A 27,502-nucleotide genomic window follows, 5' to 3' on the forward strand; every position below is an offset into this window, starting at 1 on the left:
ATATAACGTGAATTACTCATTATAACATTTAACATAAAATATAGCTGAACAGTCAAAATAACATTAAGGGCTACAAACAAAATTGCAGAAAATCTGTAAAATAATGACTTTATTGGAGAGTGATGCTTGTCTCTGAACATGTAAGTGATGTGGATCATAACTGAACATTTAACTGCGAGTGATTAGTCATTTTACACAATACAATGCATACAATACAAGGCAATACACTTGTAATAAGTCTATCCATCCATCCATTCGCTTCCGCTTATCCTTTTCAAGGTCGCGGGGGGCGCTGGAGCCTATCCCAGCTGTCATAGGGCGAGAGGCAGGGTACACCCTGGACAGGTCGCCAGTCTGTCGCAGGGCTAACACACAGAGACAGACAACCATTCGTGCTCACATTCACACCTATGGTGTAATTTGGATTAATCAATTAACCTATCCCAGCAATCTGCATGTCATTTAATGGTGGGAGGAGTACCAGGAGGGAACCCAAGCAAACACGGGGAGAACATGCAAACTCCACACAGAAAGACCCCGGTCTGATGGTGGAATTGAACTCAGGACCACTGTGCCTCCTTGTAATAATTTCCTGCATCACAGGCTCTTTGGCTTCTGATTCCTGGTCTTTAACTTCTGACGAACGACTGCAACAGTGGTGAAGAAGTTTCCCGCGAAGAGAATAAGGAAGCAGAGCCCACACACTGAAACCTGGCATGACATTAGAGCATAGAGAACATGAGTAAGCAGAAGAGGATGAGTCGTATCCTAAACACACAGTTACCAGCATGTAATCTGTGCTAATGGTGACTGGATGTCACATAGAAACTGTAAAACCTGGTGTGTATGAGACCACTGACCTGCCATTCTTTACACTCTGGGAGCTGAGCCATTCTGAATAGAGACAGCCCGTTGAAGAGCTGCCAGAACTGAGAGACAAAACACGAAGCCTCAGGGTTTGTAGTAGTAGTGATTGTAGTACGCAGACACAGAGGAATGCTAAAGATCGAGTTGCTATCAAGATCAGCAAAAATCCAAACACTGTCTCCAGCTGCCTAAATACAGTCGATATTAAGTCTTACATGACATCAGCATTTTTATCAGTGCCTATTCCATCTAAACCAGGAGTGTTAAACATGAGGCCCGGGGACCAGGAAAGGCCCGCAAAAGACCTGAAACAGGCCAACTGGACATCTTGAGAAAATGTGAGGGAGAGAATAGATTTTTTAACAGCTGTCTCACTTGTCATAAGTTTTACAGTTTTCCCCATTGATAAAGACACCCCCCACCTTGCCATTCACCTTACACCAAAAATAATTAAATTACCTGTTTTTCCATTATGATGGAAATGTCTCTTTTTTGTTTGCTTCTTTTTGTTTTTTGTTTGATTTACAGTGAGTTAGCAGTAAAAAATAATAATACATTTTTTTTATTATTATAGGACAGTCTGGGTAATGAACCAGCAGAACTTTTTCTGTAATTTTACACACATTATTCATGTTTTTGAATGGTCCTGCCCATTTAACATCAAAGTAGCCTGTATGTGGCCCACGGTGTAAAATGACTTTGACATTCCTGATCTAAACCATGACAAAGCATGATTTTTTTTTCTTTTTAAAAAAATGCAAAATAAGAAGAAGAAGCTTGTCAGTGTCACACAGACTGTACTCACATGACCAAAAAACAGGAAGGGTAAAAGAAACGTCAGCCCTTTCCACATCCAGGACTGAAATCCCTCTAAATACAGAAAACACACAACAGTTTTCTATTTTTGTAGGTCTGTTTTTACTTCCATATATGATTACAGCGAGGCCTGTGGTCACATTTCATTTAATGAATATAAAATCTTTTTTTTTTTTTTGCCTGTCCCGTTTGGTTCTTTTGCCATCAGAATTATTGTCTAAAGGCGAGGAAAGATGCCCAACGGATTTACTTTACCAAATGGACCATCCCAGCCTTGCCGTAATGGTCTATTTGATTCACCTTTTATTGTTTATTTTATTTATTTTTTTATTTTCACTTGCTAGATACGGGACAGACTTGAATGAGGAAAAGAAAAGGGAGAAAGGAAGAGGGGGAAAAAACAGCGGAGAAGAGGGACGGGGATAAAGGGCAAAAAAACAAAAACCAACTAAATAAGCAGACAAAAAAAAAAATACATATATCAATCACCTGGATCACCTGTTGAGAAAGAAAAAAGAAAACAAGCAGAAGAAAACGAGAGCAATACAATAAGCAACATCACGATGATCTATGGGAATATAACAGTAAATACTAAATATTAAACATTATTGTGCAGCACGTAATATCGACAGCGCACAGTGTGCTTTGAGGTAGGAGCCAAAAAGGGTGTAGTTTGTGTGTGTGTGCACCTGTGAGAATGAATAATGAATATAAAATCTGCCTGCTACGAGTGTCTCACCAACAGTCAGATCCATGTTGTGTCTTTCTCCCAGGGCTCGCAGTCTGTACAGACATCCGCTCTGATAATAGCACTGCAGACACTGAACGAAACCTGAAGCAAACAGTGATCATCAGGGTTTTGTTTGGTTTGAAAAAGTGTTAAGAGATATGTTCTAAAACACTTCTTCAGCTGAGAATCAGATAGGAAGAACACACAGTTTTACTTGTTGCTTAGCAAGGGCAGCTCTGAGCTCTCGCACGAGAGTGAGTGGGTGTTTGTTCCTTACATTGGAATGTGGAGGTGTATATGTATGTATGTGTGTGTGTGTGTGTGCGTGTGTGTGTCAGAGTGTGACCCTATAAACGACTTCCCTAAACCTGCTGGTCTGGAAAATCCAACAGTTCATCTATATGTAAAAAAGGCACATAGACTAAAACTGACATAGCTACGTTTATCCTCCCGTAAAACAATAAAAGAAGGTACGACCTTTCCCGTGCTCCCAGGATGTGGTTGTGAATGCAAGAGCACTCTGCAATGCACACAAAGCCTTTGCAGAGTATTAAAGATCCCACATCCTATCACTACCATATGTAAACTTATGATATTAAAAGATTATACTGACTACTAAGTACAATTTTCTATTGACAAAAAGAAAAGAAAAGAAAAGCTGGAAGTGTGAAATAAATAAGACTTACTTTGATACAGAGAGTAGGCGAGGAACTGGTTCCTGAACATGTGGTACAGGTTTCCCTCTGGCCTTTGAGGATTAAAGGGAGGGCATTTGTAAATAAAGATTTAGAGTTTAAATGTGTTTTAAAGAGCATCAGGGTTTTGTTTTTTTTAACCTATTCTACTCACCAAGTCAGCATTACACTGGACAAAACCGCTGATATGTAGTGATGAAAAACCCACCAACCTTTGATTCTGTAATGCACAAGTTCTTTAATAAATAGGTCGTAGCAATTTATGAAAAAGATGATCGTGATTGGAGGTGCTGACCTGGAGCCATTGGTGATGAGGATACTCTCCCTGATAGTTAAGGTACAATAGTACCACACCAGCAGAAAATTGAGGATTACGTCAGAAAATCTAAAGCCAAGTGTTACGTTTAGAGAAACAGTGTCAGCTTGTATCTCACACAGTTGCATTCAGCTATTAATGATGACATTACGCCTTACCTGTAGCTCACAAAGAAATAGCAAATGAAGGAGAACAGCAGCAGAAGGACTGTGAGGCACAGCTTGAACTTCTCATATTCATCTTTGTAAGCAAATCTGCAAAAGCATAAGTTCGGGAAGAGTGAAGGATTGTCGAAATCCAGCAGCTGAGGACAGCTGTGCCAATGAAAGCACTTATCTGAATATTAGAGGTGTGGCTGGATAAATAAAAGTGGTGCTATAAGAGTGAATCAACAGAGAAAAATGCAAAAGTCAAATAATTATACTCGGCGCTTTGGGTTTGATGGTCAAACTTACTTTGACTGCTTGTTGAAAAGCGTGACATTCACATTTCCAAGAACCAGACTGAGGTATAGGCTGTAAGATCAAACAACCACATGATTTTTTTCTCTTTAGGTTAAAAAAGTGTTTTATTTAATGAAAGTCAGCTTATATTTTAAAAGCTATTGATTACCTATTTTTCTTGGGAAGGAAAGCCTCCATCTGAAAGAAAGCATTTGGTCGAATCTTGATTTTCTCTTTTATTTCATCCAGAATCCTGGCATCTTCTTCTGATGACCCTTTGCTGGATCTGACAAGTGACATAAGAGCACAAGATAACTTTGCATCATTGAATTGTCTCAGCCACTTCTAAAACCAAAGATATGACTGTTGTTGTTTATTTCTTCGCCAGTGAGGACACGTCAAAACTACTGAGTCTAATTCATAAAACCTGGTGGAAAGTTGGAGCAAATGCAAATTAAGGACCCAAAATGAACTGCATGGCAGCATGCACTCCCTAAATGTTTTCCATCATACTGTCTGTGACGATATGTGTGTAACCTGACTGGCTCTATTTTTTCCGTAGGCTAATTCACTGTAAAAGTCCGTTTCAGTCGGAGGTTCTGAAACGGGACTTTACTGGATTATTAAATACTGTAAACTCTCTGAATGCAGCTGTATTCATCAGTGGACCTGTACCGCCGGTCAGAGGAGGAGACGAGAGATTCAGCAGGTTGTTTACACTGAATAAATGGCTTATATCAGCATGTGCTGACCACTCAGTGCATTTTATCGACAACTTTAATATTTTTTGGGAACGCAGGCATCTGTTCAAAGCAAATGGATTTAATTTTAACAAGTCAGGGGTGAAACTGTTCACCTCCAACTTGTTTTATTCCATACGTCATCCATCCGTGCTTGGTGCCAAGGCTGAGATAAACGAGGAGTTATCTCATAAAGAGGAACAAACAGTACTCCAAGAACAGACAAAGCCCAGCAGAAACCTTGAGGAGGAGCTCCATTTGCCCCCACCCGGGAAGAGCCTCAGAAAGGAGAGACATCCATGGCATCTGAGGAAGAGCCTCAGAAAGGAGAGACATCTAAGGCAAGAAGAGGGGTCCCTATTTGCCTCCAACTCTCTCAACAACACCAACGACCAGGACAAGGGACCACGACCTTCCCCAGTCCCCCAAACCCCTGACAGGCCATCACCCTCCTCCCCCTCCCTTTCTCCCTCCTCCCCACACCTGAAATTCACTGAGGAGATGATGGAGCGGGTCAATGCTGGGCTCAGATCTACCCCCCGTCCCAATCCCTTTTTGTCCCCCATAAACCCCCCACCAGAGCGGCCAAAGGTTCGCCATCGAGCCCCACCCTCAACAGAGCAATCGAAGTCACATTGCCCAGCCTCGCCCCCCTTAGTTCCTCTTCATGCCCTGTCTCCGCAGTCTGATATGTGATATGTGAAGGGTCCGGGCTGTGAGGATTATGGCAGTGATGACTTTTCCCAGGAGAAGCTGGGACCCTGTTTACTAGAAGGTTTTAAAATTTCTGTACTTTTAGGTGACAGGAGACATGTGGCCTGGTCAAAACACAGAGAGCTGCACTCTAAAAGATCTTTAAACATAGTAAACATACCTTGTGTGCCACAGACTGCTCCCAAACATGAGGGGACAAGTAATACCTCTAAAACACTTAAGTTGGCTTTATTAAACATTAGATCTCTAGCTGGGAAAACATTTTTAATTAATGATTTAATCACTGAGCACAGCCTTGATTTTATGTTTTTAACTGAAACTTGGTTGGACCAAAGTAACAGTGGAGCTGTTCTCATCGAGACGACCCCTCCTAACTACAGTTTTATCAGTGAGGCCAGGGTGAGCAGGAGAGGAGGGGGGGTTGCTGTCTTATTTAATGAATCATTTCAATGTAAGCAGCTATCTCCTGGAAGTTTTCAGTCTTTTGAATATGTGGCTTTACAGCTGAAGGCCCCATCCAAAGTTGTGTTTCTTAATGTTTACAGGCCTCCCAAATACTGCACAGACTTTTTTAATGACCTCAGTGAACTGCTGTCTGTGATCTGTGTTGATTTTGACTGTGTAATTATTGCTGGGGATTTTAACATTCATGTGGACAACCCTCAGGACAAAGGGACTAAAGACCTGAGTAACACTCTGGGCAACTTTGGGCTGACTCAGCATGTAACAGAGGCCACACATAATAGAGGACACACTCTTGACCTACTGATCTCCAAAGGCCTGAGCATTTCAAAGGTTACTGTGTCTGATGTGGGCCTGTCTGATCATTACTGTGTTTTCTTTGAAAGTAAAATCTCAGCCCACACAAATATATCAACAACAGTGATCACAAAACGGTGTATAACTGAACACAGTAGTGCAATTTTTAACCAGGTCTTCCCATTAACACCTGACCTGCCCAGAGGGTCAGTCAATGAGCTCGTCAATAGCTTCAATGCTAACATGTTAAATGTAATGGACACTATTGCTCCCATTAAGGTGAAGGTTATCTCTGGAAGGAAAAAGTCTCCATGGAGAAACTCCACACTGGTGAAAAATGAAAAAAGAGAGTGTAGGAAAGCTGAGCACAGATGGAGAAAAACAAACCTCCAGGTTCATTATGACATTTATAAAGAGAAACTTCACAATTATAATTTACAACTGAGGAATGCAAGGAGGTCCTACTTCTCTGACATCATCACTAAAAACAGCCATAATGCTCGGGTCTTATTTTCTACAGTTGACAGGCTAACAAACCCTCCTGTGTCAGTGGCAGCTGAACTTCATTCGACCATGGCCTGCAATGACTTTGCCAAATTCTTCACTGAAAAAATCCAAAAAATTAGACAAGCAATTGGTACATCAACAGCAGATCCAGGATATGTACTGTGTCCACCAAAAAACGGTTTAAACACCATGAAACAGTTTCAACCTATTAACAGCAAAGACCTGGAGGACATCTTAGGTCAACTGAACTCCTCCTCCTGCTGTTTAGATGTCCTGCCAACAAGTTTTTTCAAAAAGGTCTCAAAGACTTTAGAGTCAGACCTGTTACAGATCGTCAACTTTTCTTTATTATCAGGTGTGTTTCCAGAATCACTAAAAACTGCTGTAATCAAACCTATACTGAAAAAGGACAATCTTGACAAGACACAAATGAACAACTACAGGCCGATCTCAAATCTCCCGTTTTTAAGTAAGATCATTGAAAAAGCAGTTTCTCAACAGCTCAGTTACTTCTTAAAACAGAATAATTGCTACGATGCCTTCCAGTCAGGTTTTAGACAGAACCACAGCACTGAAACCGCTCTGACCAAAGTGTTTAATGACATATGTCTGAATACAGACAGTGGAAAAATGTCAGTCCTAGTTTTACTGGATCTCAGTGCAGCATTTGATACAGTTGACCACAACATATTACTCAAACGACTGGAGAACTGGACAGGTCTTTCAGGAACTGTACTAAACTGGTTCAAAACATACGTAGAAAACAGGAAATACTTTGTATCAATAGGTAACTTCACATCTGAGCAGACAAGTATCACATGTGGAGTTCCCCAAGGTTCCATCTTGGGACCCCTTCTGTTTAACATCTACATGCTCCCACTGGCACAGATTATAAACAACAACAAAATAAACTATCACAGCTATGCAGATGACACACAAATATATATCACAATGTCACCAGGAGACCGAGGCCCTGTACAGGCTCTTGGTAAATGCATTGAGGAAATCAATGACTGGTTGTGCCACAATTTTCTCCAGCTAAACAAAAACAAAACTGAGGTAATAGTCTTTGGCGCCAAAGAAAAACGATTACAGGTCACCAGAGAACTTCAATCTATACATCTAAAAACCACAAACCAGGCGAGAAATTTGGGTGTAGTGATGGATGCAGACCTAAACGTAGAAAAACACATTAAGACAATAACAAAGTCAGCTTACTATCACCTCAAGAATATATCAAGGATAAAAGATCTGATGTCTCAACAGGACCTGGAAAAACTAGTCCATGCATTCATCTTTAGTAGGCTTGATTACTGTAACAGCATCTTTACAGGTCTACCTAAAAAATCAGTCAGACAACTACAGCTCATTCAGAACTCTGCTGCTCGAGTCCTCACTAAGACCAAAAAAGTGGACCACATCAGTCCAGCTCTGAGGTCCTTACACTGGCTGCCTGTCCGTCAGAGGATAGACTTTAAAGTTCTGATGCTGGCCTATAAAGCTCTGAATGGTTTAGGACCAAAATACATCAATGACCTCCTGACCCAGTATGAACCATCCAGATCCCTCAGGTCATCTGGATCTGGTCTTTTATCAGTTCCCAGAGTCAGAACCAGACACGGAGAAGCTGCATTCAGCTTTTATGCTCCTTATATCTGGAACAAACTCCCAGAAAGCCTCAGATCAGCTGAAACACTCAGTTTATGTAAATCCAGGTTGAAGACTCACCTGTTCTCAGCTGCATTTGAATAAAGCACCAAATCCACACTTTAAGCTTAAATTTCAAAACTTACATTTAACTACTGATTTTATCTACTGTTCTGATTTTATCTGTTTTGATTTTATATACTGTTGTTTGTTTGTTTGTTAATTAGTTAGTTAGTTTATTTGCTTGTTTTATTCAATTTTAAATCGTGCTTTTTATTTGTTCTTGTTTCTAATGTCTCTGTAAAGCACTTTGAATCACCTTGTTGTTGAATTGTGCTATACAAATAAACTTGCCTTGCCTTGCCTTAATGCACTAATTTTAATTTACACAGGTCTTTTAAATTTCTTTGTGGTGTCATCCACCACAATTAATATTTAACTAATTTAGTAAGTAAGTAACACTTGTGGTGAACTGGTGAGTGTGCCAACGCTATAAAACGTTCAAATCATAAATTTAGAACTGCGATAGTATTTCAGTTATGTTCTGTCGAGGTTCTTTTTTGCTTGTTTTTTGTGGAAATGTGATTTTTAATATTTGTATGGCTATTTAAAACAGTTTAGGATTATAGGCTGTGACCTGGACCCCTGCAGGGACTAAAGACTTGCAGCCAGTGTTAATGCTGCTCAGCCATTGGTCTTGTAGCAACACACTGGATGAGGGTTATGGGAATGTGGGACGAGGTATAAAGCCCAAGTTTCTCTTGGATGTGTTCATTTGAGTGTGAGTGTTAGAAAGAAAGCACTTAGGTGTAGGAAAGTTTTGTGTGTGAATGAGGCATGTTGTATAAAGTTCTCTATATTAGTTGTAAGACTCAATTTAAGGCTTACACACCTGAAATGAGCAGAACTCCCCACAATTCTTATGATGTAACGCAAGATATAATTTACGTTGTTGTACATCTGTGTACGTGTGTATCTCTAGTTGTGACTCACACTTACTTTTTCACCAGTTGGGATATCTCAGTCAGTCTTGTCCTCTGACGGGAGATAGAGGAAGAGCAGTTGTTTTGCAGTTTGGAAAGTTCATCCAGTTTCTTTAAATACATTCTGTGTGTCTCCTGCAGGACATTAAGAACACAAGGTTATAAACAACAACACAGGAAACATATCAATTAGAAGCAATATTTCAACTTTTTCAGCTTTCTGTGGATCTGTAAAAGAACATCATATATTCAATATACAGTGCAAGGCTGTCCCGATTATGGGCAGTTTCTTACCTGAAGTTGCTGATACTCTTCTTCCAGACCTTTCCATTCCCCCAGGATGTTTTTCAAATTTTCTGACATTTTGTAAACAGTAGCGCTAAAAACAGCACATCAGCTTAGGGTCGATGGTGTTCGAGCACCATGAAATGAGTTGAAATGTGATGGCGAAGTATTCCCAGGGTGTGGATCACGTCTCCATGTGCAGTTGATTGCATAAAGTGAACTTTGACTGGTACAAATGTGCAAGATTTTGTCTTGGACATTAATCTCTTTTTATCACAGTGTTAATTTATCACCTGCAGAGCTTAAGGTGGCAGGTCATTGTTAACTGCATTGCAGTCTTCACTTTTGCCATAGTACATCCAGCTCCATGCTATTTAACACACTTATATTGCTACATGTTAGCAGCATCTAGTGGATTGTATTGGACTACTGCAAGCCATACTTGTGTAATTTTATTGTGACATAAGTTGTATTTTTGAATAATCTTCTTCTTTCCTGGCTGCTGCCTTTAGGGGTCGCCACACAGAATCATGCCTCCATCTCACCGTATCACTACGATCCCTCTGTGTGCCCTTCTTTACTAGATCCATGAATCTTCTCTGTGGTCTTCTTCCTGACTGGTGGCTTCATCAGCATCCTTTGTCCAATATATCTACCATCCCTTCTCTGCACATGTCCAAAGCATCTCAGCCGAGCCTCTCAAACCTTTTCTTCAAATTAATCAACCTGAGCTGTCCTGATCTACTCATTACTACTCTTGTCCATCCTGGGTCTTCCTCCTGTCATTTTAGTTGTGCCACTGTCTCCAAACTATACATCATAGCAGATGGTCTCACTACCATCTTGTAAACCTTCCCTTTCACTCTTGCATCCTTCTGACGCAAATCAACCCTAACCCCTTCATCCACTCTGCCTGCACTCTCTTTTACTCCTCTTTTGTGCACTGTGCTAGTTGCTTTGGATGGTTGACCCCTGGAATTTAAACTCATCTACATTTACTACCTTAAATCCATGCATGTTTACCCATATCCCTGTAATTCACAGTGTTGGGCAAGTTACTTTGAAAAAGTAATTAATTATAGTTACTAGTTACTTCTTCAAAAAAAAGTAACTGAGTTACAATATTCTAAAAGTAATTAATTACTTGAAAAGTAACTATTGTGTTACTTTAAAGAAAAATGTTTAACCCTCTGGAGTCCAGGGTGTAACTGGCCATTTTTAACTACTTTTGATTTGACTTCTACATTTCACCTTTAAAAACAGTTTATTTGCCTTGTTTGGTATCATTCTTTTCAGCACAACCTCACGTGTCTGAATTTACAGTCATGTTTTCATTTTGACACACCGTATTAACACAATTGATCTAAAATCAGACAAAAAACATAAAACCAGAGTAGAAAAGGTTATATTTTTTACTGTAATAACCACACACATGTTTAATGAATCATATTTCATAACTTTAAATGCAAATATAAATTGTCAATTTTAAAATCATATGTACAAGTTTTGCAAACAACAAAGTTACTTGCAGCCATTTATCTTTTACCTTTTAAAAAAAATAACCATTTCAAACTATCTATATAACAATCAGCTGTTCTGCATTCAATAAGATGCCACACAAATTATTTGTGCCACTCCAAAAAAATAATTTCTGTCCACTATAAAGAACATCACAGCCTGATACCTGCAGGTCTGACAGCAGCAGCAGTATCACTCCTGTTTTCATTCAACAGTCACCTCATTGTTCTGACACACAACACAAAACTATCCACAACACTACACACTAACTACACAAGACAAAACATTAACTACACACTCTAAACACACTAAACGTCACAAATCTCACACATCTCAAAACTCGCTCTCTCTCTTTTTCTGCTCTCTCTCTCTCTCTGGCCATCACGCCTAAAACTTCCCCCTCTTCCTAAACAACCAAATGTGATGTTGTATCATTTTTTTTGATTGGTCGACACGAACGGGCTGTTTTTTTGTTTTGTTTTATTATTTTTTGCTCATAAGCAGAGAGTGATTGCTAGCGCTGTCCTTAGACAGTAAACGTGATGAAATTATTGAGGAAAAAACGCCGCGTATATATTGTTTATCATGACTCTAGTTTTACGAGGCCTATCGACACAATTTAAAAGCTAGCATATATCACCTTATTGGTTTGTCATCTTGAAGTGGTCGTGTGATTGGCTTACCACGACTACTTTATTCTTCCTCAGTCAAACAGCAGCACTCATGCGATTGTTTTGCCCCATTAGCTCCAGGTGTTGTGCCAAAAAGTGATCGTCGGGCAGATCGTCGGGCTCCCTGCGGGAGCTGCTTAAAGCTGTTGCCAAGTTCTTGCTCAAAGGCGGTTGTTTGATTGTGGAGTCTTTGCCTTATAATATAAAGCACCTCATGACAACTGCTGTTTTGATTTGGCACTATATAAATAAAATTGAATTGAACTCAGTTGAATTGCCTCAGTTGCACGGAAGTAGCAACTGAGGAACTAGCAATGGAACAACTAAGAAGCAGTAAGCTGAAGACAGCTTCAACCATCTGTTTGCTGAAAAATATTTTCTTGTAACGGTAAAGGCGTAACGATAGGAATAGTAATTAGTTAGATTACTCGTTACTGAAAAAAGTAACGCCGTTACTTGTAACGCCATTATTCCCATCACTGGTAATTCATGCATGTAAATGAAAGGAAGAAACATTGTTCCATGAGAAATCATGATCAGAAGTCCAATTCCCAGCCACTTTAAGCAAATGAATCACGGTGTGTCTAGTCTGAGCTACAGTGGTATTGAGCATGTACAACTCCCCAAAACAGGAGGTGACATTAACACTCTGCTTTTACACTCTGCATGAACTTTTTAAAATTTTGTATATTGTATATACTGTATGTGACACATTTCAGTTAACTGGGTCAGTGGGTTTGAAATCTTTCTAATCATACAATGCAATAAATAAGGAAACAGGTGTTCTGCTGTGTGCAAAGCCTTAATTTCTTCTTCTGCCTTCCTTCATTTTTCTTCTCTGCAGAGCATACCTCCACCTCTTCAGGCTCTTTTTCACCTCTTCCCTACTCTCACTACATATCACCATGTCGTCTGCAAACATCATACGCCACAGAAACCCCAGCCAGACCTCATGTGCCAACCTGTCCATCACCACTGCAAACAAGAATAGCCTGATGTAATCCTATCCCTGTCTTCAACCCATCTGTCACTCCTACCACAAACCTCACCATTGTCTTGTTGCCCTCATTCATTTGCCGCACCACCCTCACATGCTTTTCTGCCACTCTTGACTTCCTCGTGCAGTACCACATTTCCTCTCCTAGTACCCTATCATATGCCTTCTTTAGACCCACAAAGACACAGTAGACCTCCCTCTGACCTTCTCTGTACTTCCCCATCAACACTCTTTAAGCAAACATCTCATAAGAAGTGTGCTTTCTCAGCATGAAGCCATACCGCTGTCACCTGATTGTCACTTCTTTTTGTAACCTAGCTTCAGACATATTTTTGATTATATCTTCATAGTACCAATTTGATCCCTCTGTAGTTACTACAGCTCTGCATGTCCCTCTTATTTTTAATATTTGCTACCATACACTTCTTTTTTCATAAGCAATAATAGCTTTTAAAACAGTGAATCTAAGACATTTTGTTTAAAAATAGTGTCAACTAATACTTAGGTTTGATGATAACAAAATTAAAAAAAACCAAACAAAAACAGTGGACTTTTCTTCGTGACGTTTCAATTTTATTTTGAAATATCCGAGAGGAAGTGAAAATAGTCCCCAAGCCGGAAGTAGCAAAGTGCGCATGGGCACGACAAAGTGGCCGGCTAGTGGTGGTGTTTTGTTTTTTTCCAAGCTCAGTGAGACTGCAGACGAGACGCTAGTTCATCACTTTATCGAACTCGCTTCACACACACGTGGACATCGCTAACTTATTTAACACAACTAAGAACAACAGTCCGAACAATTTGATGACAAAGGTAAGAGGGTCATGTTGTTAGCTCGCCCCTTTCACAGCTAACGTTAGCACAGTTTAGCTGGTGTGCAGTAAGCTGGTTTTAGAGATAATGAATGTCATTGTTGTTATCTGTTACTTAACAGGATTTCCAATGTTGAAAATATGACAGCAGCGTCAACTTTGACTTGAACAAGAAATTAGAGGTTGCAACAAAAAGTAAACAAGCATTTCTCTTTCTCCTATATGTGGAGCTGCTGTTCTGGTAGATCTCTTATCTTTTGGAGCTAGATTTTTCTGATAAAAATATGTGAAGGCATTTTTAATTCCCATTTTCTGTGGGTGGGCTCCCAGCATATGCATCACATCGCTATATTTTGTCTTTTTATTTAAGAAACGCTTTTGATATGTGCTGAATCCTTCATCATTTCTTAGATGTTAATTCTTTTGTCCTTGGATCAGTTATTCACTTGCACTGCTTTTCTCAACTGAAATTATAAAGTATTTCAGTTTTTGGGATAGAGTACCATGTAATAGTAAATTTGTAACACATTTGACAGTATAAGGTACTTCATTGCTACTTCTTTATATCTATTCGTCTTTATAAAATAGGTTTAATGGAAGATGTATTCTGTGCTGGAAATGTAAAAGGCATGAAGGTACCTTTATCCATGTAAAATGTGAACTTGCCCTTTTGGAGTAAGATAATCAGAGCAATATAGGAATGGCTCAATACACCAGCACCTCAGTCAGTTCAACTTTGCGTTTGGTGGGTATAGGTCATGTTTGCCCAAAGTGTCTAAACCAGCATTTTCTCTAGCGGGTGATTTCTCAGCCTGAAAAGTCTGGCTCATGACTGAAAATGCTTCTTTTGAATTTGCAAAACTGTAAAGAGTCTTACTTGCTTTTCATTAGTCAATTTCACGTAAATATGTGTTTTTTGTTCTGTTTTCCTGCCAACACACCCACCAGTCGAAGCAGATGGCTGCTCATCCCTGAGCCTGGTTGTGCTGGAAGTTTCTTCCTATTAAAAGGCAGTTTTTCCTTCCCGCTGTTGCCAAGTTCTTGCTCAAAGGCGGTTGTTTGATTGTGAAGTCTTTGCCTTATAATATAAAGCACGTCATGACAACTGCTGTTTTGATTTGGCACTATATATAAATAAAATTGAATTGAACTGAATATATGAAAATGGAAAAAATTTTGGATATATGTTTTATTTGTGTCAGTTTTGTTTACAATGTTTTTAACTTTTAAAATGTAAATATACAGACTTTCTTTGACTATGTAGGCTGACGATGTCTCCGCCCAGCCTTTTTTTGTGGGCCTGACCTGCAGCATGTGTTGTTTTGTCATTTAAATAGGAGCTCGTGCTCAGCCAGGGGTGTTTTTTGGTTTGTTTTTTTGAGCTTGTAAGGAAGCGTGCTGTAAGTAACTTGCTGTAACTCTGTTTCGTTTGTGTATTTGGGTTCATGTTTTGGTCTAATTTTGTTGTGTCTTGTTTACTGTTTTCCTGTTTTCTTTCTTTCTTTTAACTTAAACTCAAAAATTTAAGTGATGCAAACATTTTTTAGTGAGAGGGCATATTTTCAATTCCTTTAATTCCTAATCAGTATTAACTAGCTTTAGCTGAACAGTGTTTTGAGATTTCACATGTTATTAAGACAAAACTTGCATTTTAGGACCTCACATTTGTACATTTATGGAATTTATTTTAAGAATTGCTCAGCTGGAGATATTAGTGACATACTCAACAATGGTCCATGTAGAGTTCAAATGTTCAGTTTGAACATTATTTGTCTGAGATCTGTGTTTTCCTGCCTTTCCTTTTCTTAGTATTTGATAAACAAAAATGTAGATTATACAGTACTGTGCAAAAGACCTGAGTCACCCCAATTATACTGTGCTTCCAGGGAGCCATACTGTCTTGTAATTTTTAAAGAATTTGTCTTAAGCAATAGTTCTCCCGGCTTTCTGAAGGTCTTTCAAAGTTTTTTGTTTGACATCGGCTGCTTTTTCACTCATTTTCTGTTCAGTCCATGAACCTGGTAATTTTTAGAGAAATGGTTTCTTTTCTTCAGGTACTTAACACTGACCTACGAGTCATTCTAGTCATTCAAAAGGCACCTAACTCAAGGGATTAACTACTGCTGTGTTTACAGAAAGCAGGCAACTTTGCAAAGAACCCTTTTTAAATAGTATCTTTAGGTATTTTGTTACCAGCAGCCTGTATGAAAACACATTTTTCCCTCTCATTTCTGTAGCTGAATCCAACGATAACATAGTTTGACAAGCGCAGACATGGGCACCGGCAAAATGATTCTGAAATAGTGAAAAGTTGGTATATGTTGGCACAAGAACTAAAAAATCAGAGGAAAGGCTTTGAATATCCTGGAGAACTGTTCCTGAAGACTACTAAGCAAATTATAAGAAAACTTGCTAAAGAAAATCCAGGCTGTGTTAAAGTGTGTTAATCTCTTCATGTATCAATAATTCACTTGACCTATTTCCTGTTATCCTTGCAAAATATGAAGAAAATAGGTTTGTTTTTGTTCAGTGTTTGTGATTAAAAACGTTTGGTGAGTGGGAAAAATGTATCTGCATTAAAAAAAACACACAAAAAACCCCACACATTTATCTGACAGACACAGCCACTGCTAAATGTCTGGTGTTTGTTCTGCAGGGGACTGATAGAAGATGTGTGCTGCTGTGTATGTCCTGTCAACGGTAACGGGCTACGTGCTCACCTCTGCCCTGCTGCTAAAATGCCCAAATCTGTTACATCGAAAGAAGCGAGAGACTTTTGTCAGCAAGCACATTTCTCACCGTGGAGGTAGGTCACCAGTTTTCTTTCTTAAGAACAGCCCTTGACTTAAAAGGTAAAAGGTGCCACTTAATCCCAACTTACTTTGCTTCTTTTAGGTCCCACTAACAGCTAGTTACTTACTCACGGGTAAAAACAGGTTTGTTATTCAGGGTTTTGACTGTCACATTTCTCTTCTATAGTTTTGATCCTATAACCATCTATTTGTTACTGGGCAGTAGTTGCAGAAATGAGTTAAAGATAAAAATTAGAAAAACTTACACATGAACCACAAGCAAAATATCAGAAACCCCCCGCCCCCCGAGAAGATACTTGTTATGCCCACATCTGGAGTGAAGGCACTCTTTCAGACATGTGTTTCACAGCAAAGCAGGTAAAAAGAAATCTGAGTTTTTATTTTTCCGATTTCAGGGGCAGGTGAAAATCTGGAAAACACTATGATGGCTTTCAAGCAGTGAGTAGAAACTTCAAAGTCATAAGACACAGCTCTTTCTTTGGGATTTGCACTTGTGACTGTGGACGGTGTGTGTCATCTGAGATGTTGTCTTAGTTCTTTTACCCACAATCGAGCTTGTGAATTGGTGCAATATGTACAGTAACTGTTCGTGTAAAAGATAACCTTGTGGTTCTCCTTTGTTTGATTAGTTAATCAGACAAGAGGTGGACTGTTTTATGCATTTATTGAATCTGTGTGTGCTATACTGCATGGTTAGGGTCCAAATTTCAATGCTAATGCTTGTGTGCTTGAGATTGCGGCTGAGTCTATATGCGTACTGTGTGTCGGATCGTGCAGCGCTGTGGATGTCGGCACAGATATGCTGGAGCTGGACTGCCACCTGACAAAAGATGAACAGGTGGTGGTTTCACATGATGGCGATTTGCAGAGGACCTGCGGCATCGACACCAACATCTCCGATGTGACCTACGCTGTAAGTTTGAACTGAAGCCACTTTCAAATCTCTTCTCATCATTGATCAAGCGCTGTGCATGTTTAATTCTTTGCATGAAAAAAATTACAAATATAACACTGAATTTTAATTTTACATATATGGCAAAGAGCTCGGTCAGACAGAAGTGTCGTGAACTAATTTTTATTTATTTATTTATTTATTCATTGAGAATTCAAACAAAATTTACATAAATTCAGTTGTTTTTAAAAGTCATTAAAGATCATTCCACCCTGGAAAAACAACAGTTGAAAGGAATCATTAAAAGCCCCAAATCATCATGACACTCATGCTCATCATGATTGGGTTGAAACGTCTGACCACAACTGTGAATGTGGTTTGTGTTTAGACATGATATGAGCTTTGATGGATCATGCGCCTTGATCAGGGGAGGTCAAAAACAAGTCATCTGATTACGTCACGTGATTTTAAAAAACTCTTATCCAGCTACATTCCTTGTGAGTAACTTAGGATTTTGGCTAAGCTCTGCTCTCCTCTTTAAACATTTGGTAGTCTACACATTTAATGCTTATTGGAAAAAAAAATGCTTTTGTCTTGCAAAGAAGCCTTACAACATTAAACTGAAGTATTTTTGTGTGTTTGTAGAGGTTCTTGGGTCAGAGATCCCATCTACAAGTTAAATTTTATATTTTGGAACTGAAGATGAGGCTTAGTGGGTTTTAATGGTCTTTGGCCTTGTTGTAGACATAAGCACAGACCTTGGTGTCCAGTAAGGTTAGACTCATGAACTTTAGTGGCTAGTACTCTTGAAGGAGTAGAACTTATAAATCAGCATAAATATCCAGATACAGTGATCCTAAGAGTATTTCCCATATATGGAATAAATAAAGTACTTCTTATCTTTACTGATCTCATCTAAACAATGATACCAGCCTTCCTGACTGATGGCTGGCTGTTGGCAAATAAAATGAAAAACACCAGTGTCAGTGGTTTATATGGTGTGTTACTTTACAGTATATATAAATCACATCAATCTGTGCTTAAACAAATGAAAAAGAAGGTGGAGGTAAGATTGAAGTTGTCTTATATAAAGAATATTTCTCTGTTTCTCCTGCACAAAAGAGGTAACAAAGAAATCAATATATATTTAAAACAACAAGACACTAAAATATGGGCTTCAGTTATTGGCCAGAGTATTATTTTAAACATTTATTAACATTCTTATTGACTCTTTTTATTCTTGTTCTTAAAAAATCTTTCAGTTAATATGCATGAACAACATTTCTGAAATCCCTACAAAGACAATAAAAAAACACCCAGTATACTCAAACAAATTATTGTCATCATTTGCTTTGATGGAACAGGAAACAGTTGTTCCTGCCATAAATAAAAACACATTTTAGTGACTTGTGCAACGGTCAGATTTAAAGGTTTGTCTGCAGAGGATTTTCAGATTTCACAGCTGACCTCGGAAGTCTTAAGTTTGGGAATGGCTGCTCTAGAGAAAACTATATCAGAAATCCTGGATTTATTTTGAGCATGACTGCTTTGTTTCCAGAAGCTCTGAAGTTGTGTCTGTCGTGCTTTCTTTGCAGGAACTCCCTCCATACCTCTGCAGGCTGGGTGTAACCTTTCAGCGAGGTGAGCATCACGTATCCGTCACTTGTGTAATTACCACGAAGCAACGTATTTATTCAATAGGTGACACAAATCGACATTTTAGGTTATAACAGTTGACAGCTGACGGGCAGAAAATTACCGCTAAAAATACAAGTGCGCACAGCCCGGCGTCTAATCTGAAGCTGATGGTGTTTTTAACCTGTCCTTGTCTGTGCAGAGTGCTTCTGCGAAGGAGGAGAGGACAAACGCATCCCTCTCCTCAGGGACGTGTTTGACGCATTTCCCAACACTCCTGTTAACATTGACATTAAGGTTAACAATGACACGCTCATCAAGAAGGTGTGTGTGTGTGTGTTTGTCTGTGTGTGTGTTTGTCTGTGTGTGTATCTCCTGTTTTTATTCTTTCAGTTCTCTGACCCCTGACTGAAACTTGCTTTACTGTATTGATGACATGCAGCTTGTGGTTATTTCCTTGTGCAGGAAACAGTGTACAGTTAGCCTTATAGCTTTTTGGACAGTGACACCATTTTTGTAGTGTTGCCTCTGTACGTCACTTTAGTGGATTTTAGATCAAACTGCAGTTTTAATTCGTGTTTTTTGGAAAAATTTGTATTAAAACATTTTAGGAATTGCAGCCATTTTTATACATAGTTGATTTTCAGTGGCTCAAAATGAACTGGACAAACTAACATCATTTTAGATTGTTTTAATACTTCAGTCAGTGACTGCCTGGAGTCCAGAACCCATAAACATCACCAAATGCTGTGTTTTGTCCCTTAAAATGCTCTTCTAGGCCTTTACTGCCTCTGCCTTCAGTTGCTGCCTGTCTGTGGGTCTTCTGTCACTGTTGTCTTTGGTTATTGAAAAACAGGCACCTTTGAGTTGGGATCAGGTCACTGACTTTAAAGAATATCTAATTTCTTTTCATTGAGAAACTCTTGGGTTGCTTTTACAGGATGCTTTACGTCATTATCACTTTGTACTGTGAAACACTAACCGATCAGTTTTGGAGCCTCAGGCTGAATCTGAGAAAAGAGTACATGCCTGTACATTTTACAGTTCATCATGCTGCTGCTCTCAGCCATTACGTCATCAATAAACACCAGTGACCCGATTTCACTGGGAGCCATAACACTACCTCCGCCGTCCTTGAGTTGTTCTTTCCTTCTTCATACTTTTTGCAAGTTCAGCACTTGGACTCAAATGCAGATTTTGTGTCTCTTGTGGAATCACGAGGGACATCTCATCACCTGTTCACTTACTTTTAGGCTACTGAAGAAGGCAGTGTTTAAAAATGGCTATAATTCCAAACGGTGAACTCTTTCTCCCATAAAGATGAAATTTGGCCTCCCCTGTACACTAATGATGGGTTTTGACACCTATTATGTATTAATAAAAACGTGTTTTGACATTAATTAGAATAATTTCCAGGTTTTTCCAAGATGCACACCCAGTCATTTTGTCCTGGAAGCAGGCCTGCAATGTGACAGAGAAGAGCTTCAAGGATTACTTCTAGTGGGCTTTCAGGGAGTAATGAGTTAATGCAATGCTTTTGTTAAGACTCCTGAATTAGGGCTGAAGTCGCCGCTTCAATCATATCTTGATTTAAAATAAGCTGTGATGACAACTAAAAAAAATGTACCCTTGTCCAAAAATGTATCGACTTAACAGCCTGTTTAAGAAAAAAAAAGTCCTCCATAGTTACAAAGCCCATGGTGCCTAGTAAAGGAAAGGAAAGTGAAGCATTTCCTAAAGTACGATGGTTAGATAACCAAGACTGAGATATGTTTTTAAGTCCCTTTTATTTGTCTGTCACCACAATCATGCATATAGTAACAGTACAAACCTGATGAAGAGGGGAGAAAATGTAGACAGAGGAATAACCTGTTCACATCCTGAACTGATCTAATTTAAGAGGACGTTGGCCTTGTTATTGGGACTCTGCCCTCCAAGTGTCCGTCTAGAGACTTTACGAGTTTTGCCGCCGTCTTTTCATCAAAAAACTAATTCTAAGTTTTAAATATTGGCAACAGGACAGAGCAAAAGCAAGAGAAAATGTTCTGTTTCATAGTTTCATTGAGTTTTCAATCCTTGCAGGTCTCCGAGCTGGTCGTGAAGTATGACCGAGCGCATCTGACTGTCTGGGGCAACGCCAGCAACCAGATTGTGAGAAAGTGCTACAAAGAGGTACGTTTATATGCTGCTTCACATTACTTTGGTGAAATGTGTGTTGCTATTTATAAAATTTGTTGTTATGAAATTACAGAATTTCATAACAACAAAGGAATAACCTGCTACCAGCAGGCCTACAGGAAAAGTGCTAAATCCGTCCCATATAGCAGTATTTTAAATGCACTTCTTTGTGGAATCACTATTCATCTTTTTGTCATGTTTCTAAAAATGTTCAGACCCTTTGAGGGAGTTTTAGAGGAAACACTTTTATCGTCATACTCCATCATCATCCTCTTCGGTGAATAAAAATGACTTGGAACTGCTTGTAAGTCTGGTCTGGTTGGTTGTTTTTGCAGAACCCTCATATTCCAGTGTTGTTCAGCTTGCCCAGAGTGTTGCAGCTGTTAGGCCTGTTCTACACCGGCCTCCTGCCCTTTGTTCCAATCAAGGAGCAGTTCCTGGAGATCCCCATGCCCTCCATTATCACCAAGTAAGTGCAATACAAATAAGCTCAAAGGCCACTTTATTAGGTACGCCTGTTAATACAAATATCTAATCATCCAAACACATTACACCAACTGAATGCATGTAGAAATCATCAAGAAGACCTGCTGACATTCGAATAAGTCTCTCTACGCTCTGGACTGATGACAGTTGAGAGGCTGTTTGGTATTCTGACAGGGCAGTGAGCACACAGGGAGGTGGATTTGCATCCACTACAGTGAGCAAATAGAAATGTATTTGAGTTTCCTTCACACACAGTCACGCACCCAAATCACTTGCACTTTGTTGTTCATGTAACCAAATACTAGTAATAAGCTCTATGGACACTTTATTAGGTACACCTGTTCTGATGCAGTGATTTGCTGCCAATCATGTGACAGTATAACAGTATAAGCAGTATAATGCAAAGCTCAGATTATCTCAAACTTCTTGAACTTGGCAGTTAGTTCTCTGCTCTCAGACGGCCTCCACAGTCATCAGATCTCAGTCCGGCAGAGCATCTTTGAGATGTGGTGGAACGAAAAATTCTCAGTATGGATGTGCAGCCGACAAATCTGCTGCTGCCATGGGATGCTATCTGAGGGTCGTTTACATGACCTTGTTGAATCTATGACATAAAGAATTAAGGTAGTTCTGAAGGAAACAGGGAGGCCTACCAAATACTAGCAAGGTGTGCCTAATAAAGTGGCCAGGGAATGTGGTACTAAAGAAGTAAAAGGTGCATGTCAGGAACTTTGATAAACAGTTTTCAGGAAAGGGTTAGCTCAGCAGCATGCTTCCACCCTCACTAATACAGTCACAAAACAAGCCCTACATGAAATAACAGAGCAGGGTTAAGGTTTTCTTTTTACCCTAACTAACCTACAGTTTAGTTAACATAAATGATTAAAGTCATCTATGCTGCAGTGTCAACACAAACTATTAATAATTAGTAGTGTAAAATCTGGCAGCATTGTGTTTTAGCTGCTGCTGGTTTATTGGCTGGAGAAAGTTGTCAGTGCTGTGGTTTGATCTCAGTTTGCAGGTGAAACTGAAATGTCGCTGTCTGACTTGCAACAGGTTAAAGGTTCTTTATTGACCTTGATGATTATCGTTGGCTGTGTCCCAATTCAGGGTCTGCACGCTTGAAGTACGCGCACTACGTACGGTGCGTACTACAAGTACGAGAAGTGCGGAAGTGAGAGGCCTGTGAAATGGGACGGTCTAGCCTCCGTCGCGCTGTTCAGGTTGCCTAGCAACCATGATACTAACCGCGAGAGACGTTATATTCAGCTTTATGTGACAGAAATGATGGAGAAAAAATGTTTTGTTGGTCATTCATTCTTGTCATGACAACACTTTGATTAGTTGAGTATCTGAGGCTGAGACCACGGGACTGTAAAACATGATTGCTGGGCTTCATTTCTGTGCTGAACAGTCATTTCAAGATTAGTTATGTTCATATATATATATATTTTTTAAAATAAAATTTTTTTATTTTTTTTTAAACTTTTTTTACTCTTTTGGCTCTCAGCGAAGGCGGTCGCACTTTTCTCCTCTCCTGCCCTTATCTTCCCTGCTTAGCTTCTTATGTCCTTGTCTTGTCTTGTGTTTTTACTTACTTTTCCCTCTCACAGTCTGTTCTCTAAAACCTAAAAGAGGAATTCTGATAACGACTGTGTTTAGACTGTTCCCCCCATTCCATACAAGGCCACCTGGGTTGGCTGGAAGACTGTTTACTTAGCCTGGCAGGGCGAAGGACACTGTCTCAGCTGAACTCTGGAGACACACACACACACACACACACAAACATTGATATGCACACACTGATCCCCCTCCCTTTCCAAACGCCTTCGATGCTTGTGCCCTACCGGGGAAGATGGCAGTCGACTGGACCAGCGCAGACATGCTGCAGGACCGGATGCGCTGTCTACACCGGCTCTCTCTTACCCTTTACCCGCCCCTGTTGCTTGTCTTGTGTTTCTATGGTGTATTGATAGTCATGTGCTTTTTGTGCTGAGGTGTTTTTTCTGTTATCAAACTGTTCTCAGGAGCTCAGTCTGAGTGGATTTTTTTTTTTCTCCTCCTCTTACCTCATGTTATGTATTTTCGTTGTTTTTTTCCTATCAGTCTACCTCTCTGACATGTCTCCACAATGTGATGTTTGTGTAAAGTTGGTCAGAAGGTTCCTTTGTAAGTGCGCATGCGCCATTAGCGTGCTGCCTGCTGTAACCCTAATTTCCTTTGGGATTAATAAAGTCAACTATTATGCATGCAGAGAATATGCATGTTCTTTTTGTTTTCATATTATAATTTATATTTAATTGTGTTGTGGTTTGCAGTGTTTTGTGTTGTTTTCACTTTAAATTTGTAAAAGGAAAAAGCTGAAAATTTAAATGAGCCAAGGTGTGAAGGGCCATCTGATCTCAGGAATTCGCATGATAAGGTGGGGCCAGGTTTCACAATGAACTCACCCGAAACTGTGGCTGATTGGGACCCACACCCAGTTTCACACCTTGGCTCAGGCGATTAGAGGATCATCAGGGGGTCCTTTTGTCCCTCTGTGGGGGGTTACTCCCACTAGGTTTATATCCGGGACTCTCCACCATTTGACCTTAGAACTGAAGAAGCTTCTCGGATGAGAGGTGAAACGTCTTCAAGTAACTTAAAGAAGTCCACACGCTTTTCTTTGCAAGCTCCTTTGACTTGAAATGTGAATAGTTGATTTTTGTATTATATGATTTATTTATTACATTTTATGTGGAGTGAATAAATAAAAGTATATTTACGGTGGCCCCTACAGACAAAGCACATACAAACTTCAAATCACATACGAACTCTGAAGCACGTACAAACTCCAAAACACATAAAAACTCCAAAACACGTAAAAACACATACAAACTCCGAAGCACGTAAAAACTCAGAAGAACATAAAAACTCAAAACACGTACAAAAGACAACAGAAGTGCTCCAGGATGCTGGGCGCAGTGTTGCGCTCTTGTTATCTTGTGGCTACACAAGCCAGCAAGTACCAACGACCGGATTTGGTGTGTGGTAGTAACAGGTAAATGAACTTTTTTTTTTAAATTATTTGAATATATATGAGTGCCTGTGTATAAATACACAAACAATACACATATGCTTTCAATTGTGTAATTTAAGTGATCTAGTAGCTCTGCTTTGGAAGTTCAGTTCATGCTAGAAATGTGTTTTGGAGTTTGTACGCGTTTTGTCTCTAGGGGCCACCGCATATATTTATATATAAACATATATAAATAAAACCACTTTTTTTTTTTTTTTACGTTAGTAATTCCTTTTGTGCATAATTTTATATTATTGTTAATAATAAATTAATTAAAGCAACAAAACAACCTGAAGAGCCGGTTCGGAGCCGAAAGAGCCGGCTCTTTTTAGTGAACCGAACCGAAAGAGCTGGATCTCTAAAAAGAGCCGGAAATCCCATCACTACTGTGTAAGCGTCAGGACGTGGAGTAAACCTCTGGAGGAGTCTTCATTAGCTGGGCCTTGTTTTTGGATAACATATACGGACTTGTTTGTTGTTTCCTCCAAATTACAGAAGTTTAGACAAAGGGGATTCCAACTTTAATAACTTTTATTACTCAGGCAAGAAAATAATTTAAACATACTTTAACTTTGAATTGGGGCTTTAAAGCCTTTTCACAGTACCTGGCTCAGATTCACTCCCCTGGCTGCGCTGGTGTCCTTTCTGTCTCTGTTATCTGCCTGAAGGATGATCTTTGAAAGATGAACTCACTCACTAATTAGGTCATTAGAAGAAACGTTTGCGTAGCTTGGCCTTGTGAAATGTGTGCTAGTGGATCATGGTCAAAGAGCAGATTATTCTTGCCCCAACGCTCATTAAGGATTAACAGAATTTTTTTTATTGCACTTCTAAAGTGTGAAGTTCTTGCTTTAAGACTGCAACCATAAATTGTGTTTATTAAGAGATCGACTTGATTTCTTGTGCATATTTAAACACACTGATTTATTAATTTTCTTGGGTAGATTTCAGAAATTTCCTAAAAATATGTTGTCATGCTGTTATAGCATCAATCAAGTGCCCTTTGTTGTTTGTTGTTTGTTTTTTTTTACCATTTTTAATTATTTTACTTTTGTGTGTGAACTTTTTTAGACTGCAGGATCCCAGCAGGTTAACTAGAGGTCAGCGATTTATCGCCTGGCTGGCAGACACGTAAGTCGCTTTCTCCTCCAAAAATGTAAAATCTCTTTGATTTTTGTGGTTGAATCAGCAGAAAATTCAACAAAAGATAAACCTGCAGCAGCACTAGGCTTTTTTGTTTTGTATTTCTCTGTGTTACTGAGATGTAGCTGTGCGATCACGATTAACATAGAAAGGATTTACAGTCACACACCTCAGCTGATTAGTGTTTATTTTTCTCTTGCAGTTTGCTGATGAGGAAAGCTCTTTTTGACCATTTAACAGCTCGGGGAATTCAGGTAAAACTGCAGTTCCTTTAAAATTAAGTTGATTCAGGTTCCTGTGAGGAACCGTTGGCCAGTAAATGAGGAGCTATGGAAGTGTTTTAGAGGTTAGAATGGATGGCTGGTTCATTGGAACTTCCTTACCTGATTACATGGATACAAAAGTCTTCCTGTTGTAGCATGTTTTTCCTTTTCTTTGGTCTCAGTCTCTATGGTCACTTAGCCTGTGGTAGCGATAGGCAGATGGCACATCTTCTGGCAAGTTTTTATTTGCAGTCCTGGAACAATTTCCAAGATTGGTTGACGTAAAGGGGATGGTTGCGCGTTGGTCTTAATCAGAGCCTACGCACAGGTTTGTATGTTGTACTTGAGTACTGTCACCAGGGGGCAGTGTCACAAACAACCAGCCAGCCACAAACAATGCTAACTGAGGGTTTTTTGTGCTTCCTGGCTTTCAAGCTACACACAGCATCATCCCCATGGTCTTTTATAGTACTGTGCACTTGTATGTCTGCACAGGTTAATAACTGAAAAGCAAGATAAAATGGTAGTTTCATGAATCCCACATTAAAAACCATGGTTTAGTCCTAGTGCATGTATGGAGGAGGTCAAGAGGTACAACACTGAGAGTCTACAGCCATCTGTAAAACATGGCAGTGTGGGATCATGTTGACAGAGAATAGAGCAAACGGTGGCCAACATCCAAAGAAGAGCTTTGAATGTCCTTCAAGAAGCCGGGAGAACTGTTCCTGAAGACTGCTACTACTACTGTCACCACTTTCCGTGTGGCTTGTTTTGCTCCAACAGTGTGTAAAACTTTTGTAAAAGGCCAGAACTAAGCCTGTGTGTGTGTGTGTTGTAGTTACACTGTGGTTAAAAGCAGTTACTGGAAAGGTTCCTACCAGATCAAATATAGACTAGAGTACAGAAACATTCCTGTGTGTGACAGCCTCTGACCGCGTGTGTATTAACTGTACAAATCCCTCATGTGGTTTCAGGTGTACATTTGGGTGCTGAATGACGAGGATGACTTTCAGAGGGCGTTTGATTTGGGAGCCACGGGAGTTATGACAGATTTTCCCACCAAGCTTAAAGACTTCATGGACAGGAACAGCCTTTCCAAAGCGGAGTGACCTGCCAAAATCTACCTCACCCCACCTCTCACCAGTGATTATCCTTCAGGGCCACTGACCTGCCAGACCAGCCCCCAACATACACCCGCTTTTACTGCAGGCATTCCAGCACAGCTACTCTCACACTGTGTTTTACAGTCTGTAGGAACTCCAACATGCTCTGTATTAGGAACCGCGTGTTGTACATGTAGTGGTAGCACATACTCCTGTTTTTCATTACTCATACTAAACAGTGTGATCATATTAGAGCTTGACTGATATTGGGCCCCGTCACAGAGACAGTATATCGCCACAGGCTTACAGATTTTCTGATATGACCCAAAATGAAAACGTATTTGGGTAATTTGGTTTACAATCCTCTCAGCAATGACTGCAGCAGATGGCGGTGCAGTCATGCGATGTCTTCACAGTAAGTTGGTAAGTTACGA

At 39.7% G+C, this 27,502-nt stretch overlaps 2 protein-coding genes across 2 annotated transcripts; one reads left to right on the forward strand and one right to left on the reverse strand.

Moving 5' to 3' along the window:
* Positions 1-597: 597 nt before the first annotated feature.
* On the reverse strand, positions 598-9,580 carry LOC146618584 (transmembrane protein 120A-A-like). The gene is made up of 12 exons (XM_085370473.1): positions 9,512-9,580; positions 9,234-9,352; positions 4,037-4,153; positions 3,880-3,939; positions 3,583-3,678; positions 3,404-3,493; positions 3,263-3,328; positions 3,100-3,161; positions 2,423-2,515; positions 1,673-1,737; positions 861-929; positions 598-711 (listed from the first exon to the last, which is right to left on the reverse strand). The coding sequence occupies exons 1-12, from the start codon at positions 9,578-9,580 to the stop codon at positions 598-600; spliced, it is 1,020 nt and encodes a 339-aa protein (XP_085226599.1).
* Positions 9,581-13,351: 3,771 nt separating this feature from the next.
* Positions 13,352-27,502, forward strand: gdpd1 (glycerophosphodiester phosphodiesterase domain containing 1). Its single transcript, XM_085370674.1, has 11 exons — positions 13,352-13,498; positions 16,154-16,303; positions 16,706-16,748; positions 17,088-17,223; positions 18,798-18,843; positions 19,040-19,161; positions 20,920-21,009; positions 21,351-21,484; positions 25,631-25,690; positions 25,905-25,956; positions 26,940-27,502. Exons 2-11 carry the CDS (start codon positions 16,168-16,170, stop codon positions 27,072-27,074), a joined length of 954 nt encoding a protein of 317 aa, XP_085226800.1. The 5' UTR covers positions 13,352-13,498; positions 16,154-16,167; the 3' UTR covers positions 27,075-27,502.

This window comes from Diplotaxodon limnothrissa, linkage group LG14 (assembly GCF_057381915.1).
Source record: "Diplotaxodon limnothrissa isolate DT_005_m linkage group LG14, D_limnothrissa_male_GT1.1, whole genome shotgun sequence".
Classification (NCBI taxonomy): domain Eukaryota; kingdom Metazoa; phylum Chordata; class Actinopteri; order Cichliformes; family Cichlidae; genus Diplotaxodon; species Diplotaxodon limnothrissa.

What these genes read in the sequence shown, in the direction of transcription:
- LOC146618584 (XM_085370473.1), bottom strand. Translation starts at nt 9,580, where the DNA reads ATGTCAGAAAATTTGAAAAACATCCTGGGGGAATGGAAAGGTCTGGAA. An exon ending in TTCCTTCCCAAGAAAAATAG is followed by an intron (nt 3,940 to 4,036) that starts GTAATCAATAGC and finishes TTGATCTTACAG; the next exon opens with CCTATACCTCAGTCTGGTTC. An exon ending in CTCATCACCAATGGCTCCAG is followed by an intron (nt 3,329 to 3,403) that starts GTCAGCACCTCC and finishes TGTGCATTACAG; the next exon opens with AATCAAAGGTTGGTGGGTTT.
- gdpd1 (XM_085370674.1), top strand. Translation starts at nt 16,168, where the DNA reads ATGTGTGCTGCTGTGTATGTCCTGTCAACGGTAACGGGCTACGTGCTC. An exon ending in ATGACACGCTCATCAAGAAG is followed by an intron (nt 19,162 to 20,919) that starts GTGTGTGTGTGT and finishes CAATCCTTGCAG; the next exon opens with GTCTCCGAGCTGGTCGTGAA. An exon ending in TGAGAAAGTGCTACAAAGAG is followed by an intron (nt 21,010 to 21,350) that starts GTACGTTTATAT and finishes TTGTTTTTGCAG; the next exon opens with AACCCTCATATTCCAGTGTT.